Genomic DNA, 17,798 nt, shown 5'->3' with positions numbered 1-17,798 from the left:
TTGTGTGTAGGCCAGTGACAAAAATTCTCACTTTAATCCATTTTAAATTCAGGATTATTCAGTATGTAGCCTCGTTATTGTTATTTTATTGTGTTACTTTTTTTTACTTTAGTTTATTTAGCAAATATTTTCTTAACTCTATTTTCTTAAAACTGCATTGTTGGTTAATGGCTTGTAAGTAAACATTTCACGGTAAGGGTCACACCTGTTGTATTCGGTGCATGTGACAAACAACATTTGATTTGATATTATATAAAATACTGCAAAGTTGGCTAGGAGCTAGCAACAGGGCGACCGTGTCTGTTGGCGCCATCTTGGCTGAGACAGGAGAGTTTTTGCTAAATGAGACAGCATCCTGATTTGAGCAAAATAATAGCTTGGCACAGTAAACAGCCATAAACAGCAGACATGCATCTATCTTTGAAATCCCTTTTTTACATTGCAGACTGTTCAAAGGTCATCATAGGCATTCACCAAGAAAGTGAAAGTGTGCAAGGTTTATTTGAGAGCCTAGAAGCACACGAGGGTACTGGAAAAGTAGTGACAACCATGGGCAAACTGTGTGTCTTTTTGTTAGTTCTTTTGTTTTACACCATTGTAAACGCAGGTAAGATGGATTTTTTACTGTCATTTATCAGATTTAATTATAAATCTGCTACTAGGATCAATATTTATAACATAAATAATTAAATATGTTATAAATCTGCTACTACGATCAATATTTACAACATAAATAATTACATCTGTTATAAATCTGCTACTAGGATCAATATTTATAACACAAATAACAGCACCCTATAGGAAGGGAAAGGACAGTGTCAAAGTCACGAGTCAAAACTCTTAGGAACATCAAGATAAATAGGACTTTCTTGTAGTACAGCCTATATACGGTAGACTATGGGCTATACTACAGGCTTTTCAGACATAACCATTGTGAAAATATTCACTGATCTTGTTTTCACCCTCTCTCAGGTTCAGGATCCCATTCTCTGTGGGCATTTGTAACATATATCTCAGGAGAGACACCTTTCCCTGAGTTTACCGTTGTGTTGATGCTAGATGATATTCAAGTTGGTTACTTTGACTCCAACATTAAACACTATATCCACAAGGGATATAATGCCTCAGAGGAAACAGTGGTTGAAGAAACTTATCAAGCAGCTTATATATTTGGAGCCATGTCGCTCAGCTTGAAAGAGAGATCGTCCGAGCTGAAGCGCTTCAATTCCACAGAAGGTATTCATGTTCAACAGAGGCTGGCTGGGTGTGAGATGTCGGACAATGGCGAACCGGCACTTATCGTATCTAGGGACATTTTCAATGGAATTTATGCAGATTTAACAATATATTACAACATGACACATTATTCATACAATTCTGGAAATCTGCTGTCGCCATGGAGTGAGGTGCATCAAACATATGTAAAAGGCCTTTATCGGACTATTTACCTGACAATTTGCATGGAAACATTAAAAATGTACCTGGAGAAAGAGAAGACATTTATAATGCGTAAAGTGCGTCCCAGAGTCAGGCTCATACAGAAAGCCATGTCTGGAGGGGTCCAGCAGATGAGCTGCCTGGCGTTTGGTTTCTACCCCCGCCACATCAACCTGACCCTGCTGAGAGACGGCCAGCCAATAGCAGAACAGGAGCTGACTGGGGGGCAGCTGCTTCCCAATGGAGACGGCACGTACCAGCTGAGGAAGACTCTGGAGGTCAGTACAGAGGAACTGAGAGAGACACACAACTACACCTGCACTGCCTCCCATCTCAGTCTGGACAACAAGCTGGAGGTCAGCTGGGTACCTGAGTCTGGAGCAGACAGAGTATATCTGTCTATCCTGCCAGCTGCACTGGTAATGGTGTCCATAATCATTACAATCTGCATTTCCATTTGCCTAAGGAGGAGAAACGAGGCTGGCTCCCTGACATTGTCACAGCTCTCCAACACTGATGATGCACAAGTGGCCGAGCAAATTAGCCTGTCTTCACATTCTGAGACCTAATATATTTACTGTTGCCGCTCATGCAGTTACTTTCTCAATTCAGGCGAATCCACAATATGTACAGTAGCTTAATAAAGAGAAGTCTTTGTTTTTTATGATGCATTAGCATTCCAAAAATGTGTACTCCCAGTGCTATGATACTGATTTGTATGTGATATGTAAAAAAAAAGTGTTCTGTCCTGCATTAAAGTTCTATTAAAAATCATGAAACAAAAATATATTTAGAGTTTGGTTAATTAGCAATGAGCAGAAGGAAATCGTACCTGGAAGCAAAATGAGAATATCAGGAACACTAATCACACCACACTCTTTCCATCAACACACCCCACTCTTTCCCATCATCACACCCTATCGTTCACACCAGATACCATAGGTTAGGAATCAGTCAGATTCTTGATGGACCGTATTTCATGAGAGGGGCGGGCTGCAAGGGCTGCAACTCTACTTCATACCAGAAGGTGTCGCTCCAAACTCAAATGAGGCTACTACCAGCACGCTAACTGGATTAGTTTGCTGGATTTATGAATGTAATTCCAGTTCCAGTTAATTCTGGCATAGACCACAATGGCCTATTTTTGGGCAGATGAAATTTGCTGTTGAAAATAAAAGATGTAGCAACAAGTCATTTTTAAAAGATTATTGTCAAATCTTGATATTAAGATTGATATTGTCGACTTTTCAAATAATCAATTGGTAAATAAATTGTTTGTTAGCTTCATTTTCACTTTAAAATGTGTTTAAACAGTTTGACCAATTCTGTTCAAAATCTGCCCATTGATAAAAGATGGAAAAATCAGGGTCAGGGATTTAAAATCGAATCGTACTACACTGGCTCCGACCCTCGTTGGATGTGGCAGGGCTTGCAAACTATTAAAGACTACAAAGGGAAGCACATCCGCGAGCTGCCCAGTGACACGAGCCTACCAGACGAGCTAAGTGCCTATTATGCTCGCTTCGAGGCAAGTAACACTGAAACATGCATGAGAGCATCAGCATGTTCGGGACTTTGTGATCATGCTCTCCGTAGCCGATGTGAGTAAGACCTTTAAACAGGTCAACATTCACAAGGCCGCAGCGCGAGAAGGATTACCAGGACGTGTACTCCGAGCATGCGCTGACCAACTGGCAAGTGTCTTCACTGACATTTTCAACCTCTCCCTGTCTGAGTCTGTAATACCAACATGTTTCCAGAAGTCCACCACAGTCCCTGTGCCCAAGAACACTAAGGTAACCTGCCTAAATGACTACCGACCCATAGCAGTGACGTCTGTAGCCATGAAGTGCTTTGAAAGGCTGGTCATGGCTCACATCAACACCATTATCCCAGAAACCCTAGACCCACTCCAATTTGCATACCACCCCAACAGAGCCACAGATGATGCAATCTCTATTGCACTCCACACTCCCCTTTCACACCTGGACAAAAGGAACACCTGTGAGAGAATGCTATTCATTGACTACAAATCAGCGTTCAACACCATAGTGCCCTCAAAGCTCATCACTAAGCTAAGGACCCTGGGACTAAACACCTCCCTCTTTAACTGGATCCTGGACTTCCTGACAGGCCGCCCCCAGGTGGTAAGGGTAGGTAACAACACATCCAGCACGCTGATCCTCAACACGGGGGCCCCTCAGGGGTGCGTGCTCAGTCCCCTCCTGTACTCCCTGTTCACTCATGACTGCATGGCCAGGCACGACTCCAACACCATCATTAAGTTTGCCGATGACACAACAGTGGTAGGCCTGATCACCGACAACGACGAGACAACCTATAGGGAGGAGGTCAGAGACCTGGCCGTGTGGTGCCAGGACAACAAATTCTCCCTCAATGTGATCAAGACAAAGGAGATGATTGTGGACTACAGGAAAAAGAAGAGGACCGAGCACACCCCCATTCTCATCGACGGGGCTGTAGTGGAGCAGGTTGAGAGCTTCAAGTTCCTTTGTGTCCACATCACCAACAAACTAACATGGTCCAATTACACCAAGACAGTCGTGTTCCCCCTCAGGAGACTGAAAATATTTGGCATGGGTCCTCAGATCCTCAAAAAGGTTCTACAGCTGCACCATCAAGAGCATCCTGACTGGTTGCATCACTGCCTGGTATGGCAACTGCAACTCCGACTGCAAGGCACTACAGAGGGTAGTGCGTACGGCCCAGTACATCACTGGGGCCAAGCTTCCTGCCATCCAGGACGTCTATACCAGGCGGTGTCAGAGGAAGGCCCTAAAAATTGTCAAAGACTCCAGCCACCCTAATCATAGACTGTTCTCTCTGCTACCGCACGGCAAGCGGTACCAGAGCGCCAAGTCTAGGTCCAAGAGGCTCCTAAACAGCTTCTACCCCCAAGCCATAAGACTCCTGAACATCTAATCAAATGGCTACCAGACTATTTGCATTGCCCCCACCCCCCTTTTTACGCTGCTGCTACTCTCTGTTTAATTTTCTATGCATTGTCACTTTAATAACTCTACCTATATGTACATATTACCTCAATTACCTCGACTAACCGGTGCCCCCGCACATTGACTTGGTACCGGTACCCCCTGTATATAGCCTCGCTATTGTTATTTTTACTGCTGCTCTTTAATTATTTGTTACCTTTATTTGATTTGATTTGATTTTGATAAAGAAAAAGTAATTACATGTATGCTAGGTATGCATTACATTTCTGACTGCTCAGTGACACACAAGTTGTTTACAAACATAGTTTATGGGGGATGATACCAGCGAGTGTAACATCACCATGATCACCCTAGGAATAGAAAATGGTCACAGATAGCTGTAAAGTGATGCATGGTGGGTTATCTCACTCTCTCTCCCCCGTCTCTCTCTCTCTCTCCCCCTCTCTCTCCCCCTCTCTCTCTCTCTCTCTCTCCCTCTCTCTCTCTTCCCCCCTCTCTCTCCCCCTCTCTCTCTCCCCTCTCTCTCTCTCCCCCCTCTCTCTCTCTCTCTCTCTCTCTCTCTCTCTCTTTTCCCCCCTCCCCCTTTCTATCCCGCCTCCTCCGAGACGCTGCCTCTGTTGTGGGTAGGGTAGAGCTTAAAACCAGTCTTGAGACGCGGGACACTTCATCGGAGGGACAGTGCGTCGTTTTCACGGACTAGTAGCAGACAGGAGCAGACGGAGAGCAAGGAGTCTTTACCCACAGAGTTTATGTTGAATAGTTTTGAGATTCACAAGACAAGAAAATGAAATCTCCAAAGCTGAAGTCTCAAGGCAAATGTGAGTTGAAGAATGCTGACCATCTAATTTGTTCTTGCGACTTCCACTGGACAATGCATGATGCATTGAACACTGACCAGGCTTGGGGTCAATTGAGCTCTGCAGAAAAGGAGCCTTAAAGTTATGTCAGATAGTGTGATTGCTTTTCAACATCTGTTACAATTTGACAATGTGTTTACCACAAGGTAACATGCGTGTTGCACATTTCTATTAATGACTCAAAAACAAGGCTATCAATAGCTTGCACGGAATAGGCCAAATTAATAGAGAGAGATTTATTTTATTAGGATAACTGAAATAAATTAAATAAAAATATAATTTTAATGGGAATGGTTGTTTTCCTCAGTTATTTCAGCTAATTTCCTTGAAGAAGAGGATGATCTGTTTGACGTCCTGTGTGAGTTTGACGCGGTGATCGAGGATTTTACGTCCCCGGTGGAGAAGAGACACTTTCGCTACGACGAGCACCTGAAGAACGTGAAGAGACGCAGCAGTGCCAGCGTCAGTGACAGCGGCATCAGCGACTCGGAAAGTAAGTGAAGCACACACAGCAGCTTTTTTTTTTTCTAAGAGTGTAGCATATAGTGCAAACACACTCAAGCAGTAACAGGCGATATCAGTAGCCTAGATATGTTCCCGTTATAAAGGGTCATCAGAGCGTTATTGTTGGCACTTTGAGAGAAACACATAATTCCTGCTACTTCATATAGTGCCAGACAGAACTGATAGACTATATCTGATCATGTGTCCCACAAGTGCTCTTCCCGGTCTGCTGAAGAACTATAGCAGCTGTACACACACACACACACACACACACACACACACACACACACACACACACACACACACACACACACACACACACACACACACACACACACACACACACACACACACACACACACACACACACACACACACACACACACACACACACACACACACACACACACACACACACACACACACACACACTCCCTGCACCCACTGATGATAAGCATCAGTATTTGACTTATAACTGGAAACCTTCAATCTGTCAGACAGACCATGCCTTGGTGGATGCCTCTGTCCTGCTGGCCAAGCTTTACTCCCTCTAACCCTCTAACCGTCTAACCCTGGACACTACCCTTAACTCGTTCTGCAGACGTGGAGTTTCTAGAACACACTACAGCGCCATTAAACGTCTCCTTTCACATCATTCCTCGGAAAACTCCAACACTCACATGTGGTTGGGAAATTAAATCAGTGTCCACTGGGGGAGCGGGAGCATATTTCTGTCTGTCTGTAACTGTGTGAGGCTATCACATTTGGGTCAGGGCCCGAGGCGTAGCCAGCTGTGGAAGGACGTCTTTAAAACAGTGTATCGTGTGCACACACACACACAGACACAGACACACACACACACACACACACACACACACACACACACACACACACACACACACACACACACACACACACACACACACACACACACACACACACACACACATAGTATGGTAAAAAAGAGCTTGACGTTTGCACAGCTTGATGTCTGAGAGATCAACTGCTTATGACAATAAAATCTAAGAGGGTATAGGCTACCACAGAGACATGGCTGGGTTGGAAAATGGGGGCTTGTGTGCCAAATATTCAGCGGTAGCTCAATCTAACCCCAAGATCTCTGGACTCAGATCAAGGTGTGTGTGTGTGTGTGTGTGTGTGTGTGTGTGTATGTGTGGGTATGGCGCTGAGTGGTGGAGGTCAGGGTAGGTAATACTACATAAGAGATACTCTGTCAGGATCCAGTGGAACTCTTGTGTGAGGAGAGAAACAGAGGGAGAGAGAGAGAGAAGGAGATAGATAGAGAGAGAGAGAGAGAGAGAGAGAGAGAGAGAGAGAGAGAGAGAGAGAGAGAGAGAGAGAGAGAGAGAGAGAGAGAGGAGGAGTAGAGAGAGAGAGGAGGAGTAGAGAGAGAGAGCGAGAGAGAGATATTACCGTACGACAGACCACGTATTTACCCTGCACACCCTAATTGAGAAAACAAACAAAACAAAACAAAGGAAAAGTCTTCTCACGCTTTGTTGATTTCAAAAAAGCTTTTCACTCAATTTGGCATGAGGGTCTGCTATACAAATTGTGTGCGGTTAAATTGGCAAAAAACACACACATTTCTTTCCACAGGGCCATGGGGTGAGACAGCAATGCAGTTTAAGCCCCAGCCTCTTCAACATATATATCAACAAATTGGTGAGGGCACTAGAACAGTCTGCAGCACCCGGCCTCATCCTACTAGAATCTGAAGTCAAAAATTTACTGTTTGCTGATAATCTGGTGCTTCTGTCACCAACCATGGAGGGCCTACAGCAGCACCTAGATCTTCTGCAAAGATTCTGTCAGACCTGGGCCCTAACAGTAGATCTCAGTAAGACAAAAATAATGGTGTTCCAAAAAAGGTCCAGTTGACATGACCACAAATACAAATTCCATCTAGACACTGTTGCCCTAGAGCACACAAAAAACGATACATACCTCGGCCTAAACATCAGCGCCACAGGTAACTTCCACAAAGCTGTGAACGATCTGAGCGACAAGGCAAGAAGGGCCTTCTATGCCATCAAAAGGAACATAACATTTGACATACCAATTAGGATCTGGCTAAAAATACTTGAATCAGTTATAGAACCCATTGCCCTTTATGGTTGTGAGGTCTGAGGTACGCTCACCAACCAAGAATTCACAAAATGGGACAAACAACAAATTGAGACTCTGCATGCAGAATTCTGCAAAAATTATCCTCAGTGTACAACGTAAAACCCCAAATAATGCATGCAGAGCAGAATTAGGGTGATTATCAAAATCCAGAAAAAGAGCCGTTCAATTCTACAACCACATAAATGGAAGCGATTCCCAAACCTTCCATAACAAAGCCATCCCCTACTGAGAGATGAACTTGGATAAGAGTCTCCTAAGCAAGTTGGTCCTGGGGCTCTGTTCATAAACACAAACAGACCCCACAGAGCCCCAGGACAACAACACAATTAGACCCAATCAAATCATGAGAAAACAAAAAGAGAATTACTTGACACATTGGAAATAATTAACAAAAAACAGAGCATACTAGAATGCTATTTGGCTCTAAACAGAGAGTACACAGTGGCAGAATACCTGACCACTGTGACTGACCCAAGCTTTGACTATGTACAGACTCAGTGAGCATAGTCAGGCTATTGAGAATGTCATGAGCCCTCTTACTCCACCGGGTTACCACCTTAATGTGTTTCCACTATCTTCCACTCTGCTCATCTCTCTCTCTCTACTCAGCCTAACGAGCTCCACCTGTTCCTGCTCTGCTCGGCTCTAATTACTCTGCCAGCTGCGCTGCATTACCCACTAACCTCTCCCAGTATTTAAAGTCCCGTCTTTCAGCTCTCCTTTGTCAGATCGTCTGCAAAGCTCACACCCCGGAACCTGTGTGCTCGCGCTTCTGGCTCACCCTTGTTTTGTGACCCCGGACCTGCCTGATTCTTGGATACTCTTCTGCCCCAGGAAAACCAGACCTGCTCTCTGCCATTACGACTCCTGACTACTCTTCGACCCCGGTAACTCTGACCAGCCTTCTGCCTTGCTACAACGTATTTGGATTTCCCTTGAACTGTACTTCTGCCTTGTTTCATCCGGCCCCGTTGTGTCTGTGTTTCCTCCCCCCAGGACCTCTGGACCACCAACCACCGGCGTCATCGGACGCACGCTGCCACTGGGGGGCACAGACCCAGCACATTGGACCGGGATAACCCCTGGAGCCTTCACTCACTCCCTACTTCCCTTTTCCCTTAAGTTTTAATAAACTTTCTGGTGTGGCGCAATGTGTGGTCCTCTTGTCGTCTGTCTGAACCGTGACAGTACGATCTGACCATCATGGACTCAGCGCACACTTCCCCCGACATGGAAACCGAAGAACCTGAGCAACCCACCGCCATGCTACGCCTGGAACACACTGAGAGAGGCTAGGTCGCATGAGCGGCGACATCACCTCTCTGCTTCAGGTCGGCCACCAACAGCATCAGCAGTTCCAGCAGCACCAGCAGCAGTCCCAGCAGCAGCAACAACAACTCGCCAGGATCATCCAACTCCTCACCAACCTTACCCCCAGCCAGTCTGCCCACCAGCCCTGCCTCCGAGTTACCTGCCCCGGTCATTTCAGCCGCTGCCCCGGAACCCAAGATTGGAAACCCCGGCGGTTCAACGGCGATTCTACCCAGGTCCGGCCATTCCTGACTAGCTGCCGACTTCAGTTCTCCTTGCAGCCAAGGACCTTCGCCACGGAGGGGGCTAGGGTCGGGTATGCCATCACTCACCTGACGGGCCGAGCTCGACTCTGGGGAACAGCAGAGTTCGAACGTCAAACCCCCGCATGTGCAACCTTCGACCTGTTTGCTGAGGAGATGCTGAAGGTGTTTGACCTGGATTCACCAACCGCAGAGGCGTCTCGTGAACTGTTCAGTATTCGACAAGGCAGACGTACAGTCGCAGACCATTCCATCGACTTCCGAACCCTGGCAAGACGAAGTTCTTGGAACACACCATCGTTGGTGGACGCGTTCTTCCATAGCTTGGCTGACTATATCAAGGACGAGTTGGTCTCCCATGAACTGCCTTCCACTCTTGATGAAGCCATCGCACTGACTGTCCGGATCGACAGAAGGATACAGACCCGTCGTCGTGAGAGGGGGCGCCAAGGTCCACCAACTACCGGCATTCGGAGAGATCCGACTGGGCTCCTGTCAGCTACTGCCACTCACCCAAGTCAGCTTGATCAGTCTGAGCCTATGGAGATTGGGCGAGCCTCTCTCACTCCTGCAGAGCGCCAGCGCCGCTCACCTCAAACCTCTGCCTCTATTGTGGAGGTGATGGACATCGTGTGGTAGCCTGCCCTTTAAAAGCTCGAAGCTCACCGGGCATAGGGGGAGTCCGGTTGAGCTCAATGACCATCCAGTCCTCCGACCGCAAACCCTTGCTGCAAGTTCACCTCCGCCTCTCTGACTCTACTCACACCCTGGCTGCTCTGGTGGATTCTGGCGCCGAAGCCAACATAATGGACATCAAGCTGGCACGCCAACTGGGACTGGAGAACCTCCGTTTGACACCTCCTATTCCTGCCCGGGCACTGGACGGACACTTACTCGGATCGGTCACTCATGTCACGGCCCGGTCTTGATGGGTCTGTCCGGAAACCATCAAGAGACTATCCAGTTTCACCTGCTCCCCTCTCCAGGCCAACCCCTCATCCTGGGTTACCCATGGCTCCGCCGGCACAACCCTCAGCTCGACTGGGTGACCGGGGTGATCAGGGAGTGGGGAGAGGACTGCCACCGAACCTGCCTGCTTGCTGCCGCACTACCCCCTCGGCCAGTACCTACTAACTCCGCCCCTGACCTCTCCCATGTCCCAGAATGCTACCATGGTCTCAGAGAAGTGTTTAACAAAGCAAGAGCCACATCTCTGCCCCTCACCGACCGTACGACTGTGCCATCGACCTCCTCCCTGGAACAGCCCCTCCAAGGGGCCGTCTTTATTCGTTGTCTGCTCCTGAAAGAAGGTCCATGGAGGACTACATCAATGACTCTCTGTCCACAGGATTGATCCGTTCATCTTCATCTCCGGCTGGTGCTGGCTTCTTCTTTGTGGGGAAGAGGGACGGATCTCTTCGCCCCTGCATCGACTACAGGGACTCAACGACATCACAGTGAAAACCGTTACCCTCTCCCTCTGCTCACCTCTGCTTTTGAGTTGCTCCAGGGAGCCACTGTTTTTACCAAGTTGGATCTCAGAAACGCTTACCACCTAGTGCGGATCCGGGAGGGAGATGAATGGAAGACCGCATTCAATACACCAACAGGCCACTACGAGTATCTGGTTATGCCTTTTGGCCTCACCAATGCTCCTGCTGTGTTCCAGGCTCTAGTGAATGATGTACTGCGGGACATGTTAAACAAGTTTGTCTTCGTTTACCTGGATGACATCTTAATCTACTCCAGAAACCTGTCTGAACACACCCGCCATGTCCAGCAAGTCCTTCATCGTCTTCTGGAGAATTCCCTCTACGCCAAGGCAGAGAAATGTGAGTTTCACGTCAAGACAGTGGCCTTCCTGGGGTACATAGTGGCAGAGGGAAGTATCCAAATGGATCCTGCCAAAGTATCAGCAGTCACGTCATGGCCAGTTCCGGAGAACAGAAAGAAGCTGCAACAGTTTCTGGGGTTTGCTAACTTCTATAGAAAGTTTATCCGGAACTACAGTACCGTTGCTGCCCCTCTCACTGCTCTAACCAGCACCAAGCAACCCTTCACCTGGACCCCAGCAGCCGACAAGGCCTTCAGTACCCTCAAGGTAAGGTTCACCTCCGCTCCCATCCTCCAGATGCCTGACGTGGACCGGCAATTCATTGTGGAGGTGGACGCCTCGGATGTGGGGAGTTGGTGCTGTGATTTCTCAGTGGGCTGCGGAGGATAGGAAGCTCCATCCCTGTGCCTTTTTCTCACGTCGGTTGTCCCCCTCTGAGTGCAATTACGACATAGGGAACCGAGAGCTGCTGGCTGTGAAGCTTGCCTTGGAGGAGTGGCGTCACTGGCTGGAGGGGTCCACCATTCCATTTCTCGTTTGGACCGATCATAAGAACTTGGAGTACATCCGCACGGCCAAACGGTTGAACTCCAGGCAGTCCCGCTGGGCCCTGTTCTTCACCAGGTTTAATTTCACTCTGTCATACCGGCCTGGATCACGCAACACCAAGCCAGACGCCCTCTCCCGTCAATTCCAGAAGGATGACAACCCCTCCAAGGATCCTGTGTCGATTCTGCCAAGTCCCTGCATCGTAGCAGCTCTGACCTGGGCTGTTGAGGAACAGGTGCTGGAAGCTCTCCGTAACCAGCCCGGTCCCAGCACTTGCCCAGCTGACCGCCTTTTTGTCCCCGAAAAGCCTAAGGTCCCAGGTCGTTCAGTGGGGACATGACTCCCGCCTAGCTTGTCACCCCTGGCTCCACCCGCACTTACAACCTGCTCGCCCAGAGGTTCTGGTGGCCCGCTCTGAGAAAGGATGTACGGGAATTCGTCCAAGCCTGCCCCATCTGCAACCAACACAAGTCGTCCTGCCAGCCCCAGCCGGATTGCTGCAGCCCCTGCCTGTGCCCAGACGTCCCTGGTCTCCACATCGCCCTTGACTTTGTCACGGGCTGCCCCCCTTCAAGGGGCAAGACCGTCATTCTCACCATAGTTGACCGATTCAGCAAGATGGCACACTTCATTCCCCTCCCCAAGCTCCCAACCGCCAAGGAGACCGCCCAGGTGGTCCTGGAACACGTCTTCCGGATCCACGGACTGCCAAAGGATGCAGTTTCTGACCGTGGTCCACAATTCTCCTCCGCTTTTTGGAAGGAGTTCTGTCACCTGCTGGGAGCCACAGTCAGTCTGACTTCCGGATTCCATCCCCAATCCAATGGGCAGTCAGAGCGGGCAAATCAGGAGCTCGAGAAGGCACTGCGATGCATGACTTCACGCAACCCCCACTCCTGGTCGCAGCAATTGACATGGGTGGAGTACGCACACAATTCTCTGACCTGCTCTGCCATCGGTATGTCCCCTTTCCAATGTGTTTATGGATACCAGCCTCCTCTATTTGCCAGTCAGGAAGGGGAGGTTACTTGCCCATCTGCACTTGCGTTTTGCCCGTCGATGTCGCCGCACCTGGTCACAGGCCCGAGCCACACTTCTCAGATCCGTTGCCAGCTACACTACCGGGGCCAACCGTCGGAGAATCCCTGCTCCCACCTACCATGTTGGTCAAAGGGGTGTGGTTGTCATCAAGGAACCTGCCACTCAGGGTGGAGTCGCAGAAGTTGGCACCTCGGTTCATTGGCCCATTCCCTATCATAAGAGTGATTAGCCCAACTGCTGTCCGGCTCCAACTGCCTAATTCCATGAGGGTGCACCCCACTTTCCATGTGTCTAAGATTAAGCCCATTCATGAGAGTCCGCTGGTCCCTGCTGCGCCTTGTCCTCCTCCTCCACGGCTCGTCGATGGTGGTCTGGTTTACACCGTCCGCCGCCTGCTTCGGTCCAGACGGAGGGGTAGGGGGTCTCCAGTACCTCATTGACTGGGAGGGCTATGGACCTGAGGAAAGGACCTGGGTGCCAGCTAGTCGGATTGTGGATAGGACTCTCATCACCGCCTTCCACCAACGGCATCCTGATCAACCTGCAATCCGTAGGGGGCCGCCCCAGAGGGATCCCTAACCGTCCTGCCCGCTCGGCTTCCTGTCCTGTGCCTGATCCTGTCTCGGGACCTGTCCCATCTCCCGACCACGGCCCTCCGGCTTCCTCCGAGGATGAGGGCGTTCGCTCGGACCGTTCGGAGGAGTTCTAGCCCTCCTCCGGCCTCCTCCCGCCCGGCGTGGTGTTGCTCTTGGGACTTCTGGGGCCGTCCCTTGGGGGGTTCTGTCATGAGCCCTCTTACTCCACCCCGGGTTACCACCTTAATGTGTTTCCACTATCTTCCACTCTGCTCATCTCTCTCTCTCTACTCAGCCTAACGAGCTCCACCTGTTCCTGCTCTGCTCGGCTCTAATTACTCTGCCAGCTGCGCTGCATTACCCACTAACCTCTCCCAGTATTTAAAGTCCCGTCTTTCAGCTCTCCTTTGTCAGATCGTCTGCAAAGCTCACACCCCGGAACCTGTGTGCTTGCGCTTCTGGCTCACCCTTGTTTTGTGACCCCGGACCTGCCTGATTCTTGGATACTCTTCTGCCCCAGGAAAACCAGACCTGCTCTCTGCCATTACGACTCCTGACTACTCTTCGACCCCGGTAACTCTGACCAGCCTTCTGCCTTGCTACAACGTATTTGGATTTCCCTTGAACTGTACTTCTGCCTTGTTTGCATCCGCCCGTTGTGTCTGTGTTTCCTCCCCCAGGACCTCTGGACCACCAACCACCGGCGTCATCGGACGATCGCTGCCACTGGGGGCACAGACCCAGCACATTGGACGGGATAACCCCTGGAGCCTTCACTCACTCCCTACTTCCCTTTTCCCTTAAGTTTTAATAAACTTTCTGGTGTGACGCAATTGTGGTCCTCTTGTCGTCTGTCTGAACCGTGACAGAGAAAGGCCGCCGTAGGCAGACCTGGCTCTCAAGAGAAGACAGGCTATGTGCACACTGCCCACAAAATGAGGTGGAAACTGAGCTGCACTTCCTAACCTCCTGCCAAATGTATGACCATATTAGAGACACATATTTCCCTCAGATTAGAGATCCACAAAGAATTCGAAAACAAACCCAATTTTGATAAACTCCTTTATCTATTGGGTGAAATACCACAGTGTGCCATCACAGCAGCAATATTTGTGACCTGTTGTCACAAGAAAGGGGCAACCAGTGAAGAACAAACACCATTGTAAATACAACCCATATTTATGTTTATTTATCTTCCCATTTGTACTTTAACTATTTGCATATTGTTACAACACTGTATATAGACATAACATGACATTTGAAATGTCTTTATTCTTTTGAAACTTCTGAGTGTAATGTTTACTGTTAATATTTATTGTTTATTTCACTTTTGTTTACTATCTACTTCACTTGCTTTGGCAATGTTAACATACGTTTCCCATGCCAATAAAGCCCTTTGAATTGAATTGAGAGAGAGTTACGTTTAGGGTTAGAATCAGGGTTATGTGTTAGGTTTAAGGTTACGGGTTAAGGTTAGGGTTAGGGTAAGGGTTAGGAGTTAGGTTTAGTGATAGGGCTACATCTCAATAGTCGAAATTACCCTCCTCTTGTCTCCTCTCCTTAATATTGTATCGTCGCATTCAGAGAAAGAGAGAGAGAGCGAGAGAGAGAGAAAGAGCGAGAGAGCGAGAGAGAGAGAAAGAGAGAGAGACAGAGAGAACCCAGCTGCAATCCAGTTTAAAATGTTGTTATGGCACTGTTTGAGTGCCCTTCACCCTCTACTCCACTCATGTCCCTGCTCTGACCCTCTCACACTAACCAGATGACTTCTGTCAAGTAATGAGTTACAAGGGAAAACAGTCAGTGGTGTGTGTGTGTGTGTGTGTGTGTGTGTGTGTGTGTGTGTGTGTGTGTGTGTGTGTGTGTGTGTGTGTGTGTGTGTGTGTGTGTGTGTGTGTGTGTGTGTGTGTAGATGCATACGTATGTGTGTACACAAAACATCTGGATGTGGCAATAGACCCTACAACTGCTTGGGGACTACAGAAAGGTGAACAGTATTTTAATCTCTCTCTCTCTCTCTCTCTCTCTACTCCTCCTCTCTCTCTGTACTCCTCCTCCTCTCTCTCTCTCTCTCTCTCTCTCTCTCTCTCTCTCTCTCTCTCTCTCTCTCTCTCTCTCTCTCTCTCTCTCTCATCTCTCTCTCTCTCTCTCTCTCTCTCTGTCTCCCCCTCTCTCTCTCTCTCTCGCTCTCTCTCTCTCTCTTTCTCTCTGTGTGTCTCCCCACACCCCTCTCTCTCTCTCTCTCTCTCGCTCTGTCTCCCCCCCCTCTCTCTCGCTCTCTCTCTCTATCTCGATCCCTCTCTTGCTCTCAGGTGCTGAGTCACTCAACAGGAACAGCTTCAGTTTCAGTGATGAGAGACTGAACTCTCCCACCGTCTTCACTCCCTCCCCCACCACCCCCCCACCTCTCACGTCACCCAAAGGTGAGCCTCGACACACACACACACTCGCACACACACCCACGCACACACACAACCATCAACATTCACCTTTACACACACACACACACACACACACGTCATTCTGACTAGAACTAGAACTAGATCCTCAGTTTGACAGCCAAAGTGCAGCTCTGTATTACTCCTGTTCAGACAGAAAGACAGAGGCAGGATTCTACATGACGTGTGTTTTAGGAGAAGTCAAATGTTATGATAGGCAGACATATTGCCTTAGGCTTTGAGCACTTCAGCTATCATCAGCTATTCGACTGCGTCAGAGTCCAAGTGACTCGTTGTTCTTCTTTAGTATTGTAGGAGGTGTGTGTGTATGTTTATAGTAGATAGTACCATGTGTGTTCATTTTAAGTTATGCTATTGCATGTGGACAATAAAGTTAGATTCTATTCTCTGACCAACTCTCTATGTTGCTTGTTTACAGCTAAACTGGGAGACACTAAAGAACTGGAGGACTTCATTGCTGACCTTGACAAGACATTAGCCAGTAAGTGCTAATGCCTTGCACCATTCACAGTACTTACTCAGGGGGTGTTCTCTATGCTAACCACCACTCTTACACTGAAGCTACATGATCGTCACACCTCTGTGGTTATCCTAAACAACAGGGTTGAGGTATTGAAATGTATGGGGATGTATGGGGATGTATGGGGATGTATGGGGATGTATGGGGATGTATGGATGTGCCACGTGAGACCTCTAGGGATAGGTGGGAGAAAATATATCCCTTTCAGCTGTCACTCATGTCATTATGACTTGACACACACACACACACACACACACATGCAAGCACATGCACGCACATGCACACACTCATGCACGCCCCCCCCAGCGACAACCTATGTAAGAGCGTAACCCGAGAGAGAGAGAGACTAGTTTATATAGCGGATAAACACCATCATAACTCCGTTTATTTATTTTGGACTGCTCCTTTAACTGCATCAGGGCGGTTACATGGGAACGTTCCCGTGTAAAACCTGGGGTGGAATTTCAATTGTAAATGTCAGGATTGGAATGGAATTACCAATGGAAGTGTTCTGGTGCTGTGCTATGAACAGAGAAGCGTAGTCCTTTAATAACGGTTAGAGTACTGAATGTTCCTCATTCAAACCAATGGGACGGTCAGTCAGTCAGTTAGTCACATTACGCAATGGGACAGCAAGTCACATAAAGTAAAGGGACAGTCAGCTATTTGTCACTCAGGGTAAGCAGAGCCTGGCATTTTTATTAGGGTCTACAGTGTTTACCCCCACCCCCCTGGTCTATCCGTCTGACCTGAGGCACGTAGAGGAGTGTACAGTCCATTACTAATCAAACCTCTGTCTGGTTCTGTCTGTGTGTCTGTCTGTCTCTCCTTAGGCATGTGACATAGAGCCGAAGAGAAGTGACAGAGACCCTTTTTGGAGAGTAGCCATCGAGAGGAGGGGAGTCCCTCTCCAGACACCCAGGCGCCCCACAACAAACACACAAACACACACACACACAAACACACACACACACACACACACACACACACACACACACACACACACACACACACACACACACACACACACACACACACACACACACACACACACACACACACACACACACACACACACACACACACACCAGGAGTGCTGTGAACAGGGACAGTCACAGTGGCTGTCAGACGTGCTGAACAACTTCATCTCAAGGCTGTGTCCCAACAGTATAAGACAGCGTCATCTCCTCGTCTCCTTTCCTCGTCCTCGTCTCCTTTCCTCCTCCTTGTCTCCTTTCCTCCTCCTCGTCTCCTTTCCTCATCCTCGTCTCCTTTCCTTCATGAGCTGATCTGATTGGACTGGATAGGTTTTATAGGTTTGT

General features: G+C 48.5%; 2 protein-coding genes across 2 annotated transcripts; both read left to right on the top strand.

Moving 5' to 3' along the window:
• Positions 1-549: 549 nt before the first annotated feature.
• On the top strand, positions 550-2,006 carry LOC121536192 (patr class I histocompatibility antigen, A-5 alpha chain-like). The gene is made up of 2 exons (XM_041843465.1): positions 550-607; positions 973-2,006. The coding sequence occupies exons 1-2, from the start codon at positions 550-552 to the stop codon at positions 2,004-2,006; spliced, it is 1,092 nt and encodes a 363-aa protein (XP_041699399.1).
• Positions 2,007-5,104: 3,098 nt separating this feature from the next.
• Positions 5,105-17,481, top strand: LOC121536487 (regulator of cell cycle RGCC). The gene is made up of 5 exons (XM_041843802.2): positions 5,105-5,230; positions 5,577-5,762; positions 15,810-15,920; positions 16,375-16,437; positions 17,310-17,481. Exons 1-5 carry the CDS (start codon positions 5,197-5,199, stop codon positions 17,315-17,317), a joined length of 402 nt encoding a protein of 133 aa, XP_041699736.1. The 5' UTR covers positions 5,105-5,196; the 3' UTR covers positions 17,318-17,481.
• The last annotated feature ends 317 nt before the right edge of the window (positions 17,482-17,798 follow it).

This window comes from Coregonus clupeaformis, chromosome 23 (genome assembly GCF_020615455.1).
Source record: "Coregonus clupeaformis isolate EN_2021a chromosome 23, ASM2061545v1, whole genome shotgun sequence".
NCBI lineage: Eukaryota > Metazoa > Chordata > Actinopteri > Salmoniformes > Salmonidae > Coregonus > Coregonus clupeaformis.
Note: the sequence above shows the minus strand (reverse complement) of the source record. Positions and strands in the feature narration are given on the sequence as shown.

What these genes read in the sequence shown, in the direction of transcription:
- LOC121536487 (XM_041843802.2), top strand. Translation starts at nt 5,197, where the DNA reads ATGAAATCTCCAAAGCTGAAGTCTCAAGGCAAAT. An exon ending in GCTGAAGTCTCAAGGCAAAT is followed by an intron (nt 5,231 to 5,576) that starts GTGAGTTGAAGA and finishes TGTTTTCCTCAG; the next exon opens with TTATTTCAGCTAATTTCCTT. An exon ending in CGGCATCAGCGACTCGGAAA is followed by an intron (nt 5,763 to 15,809) that starts GTAAGTGAAGCA and finishes TCTTGCTCTCAG; the next exon opens with GTGCTGAGTCACTCAACAGG.
- LOC121536192 (XM_041843465.1), top strand. Translation starts at nt 550, where the DNA reads ATGGGCAAACTGTGTGTCTTTTTGTTAGTTCTTTTGTTTTACACCATT. An exon ending in TTACACCATTGTAAACGCAG is followed by an intron (nt 608 to 972) that starts GTAAGATGGATT and finishes ACCCTCTCTCAG; the next exon opens with GTTCAGGATCCCATTCTCTG.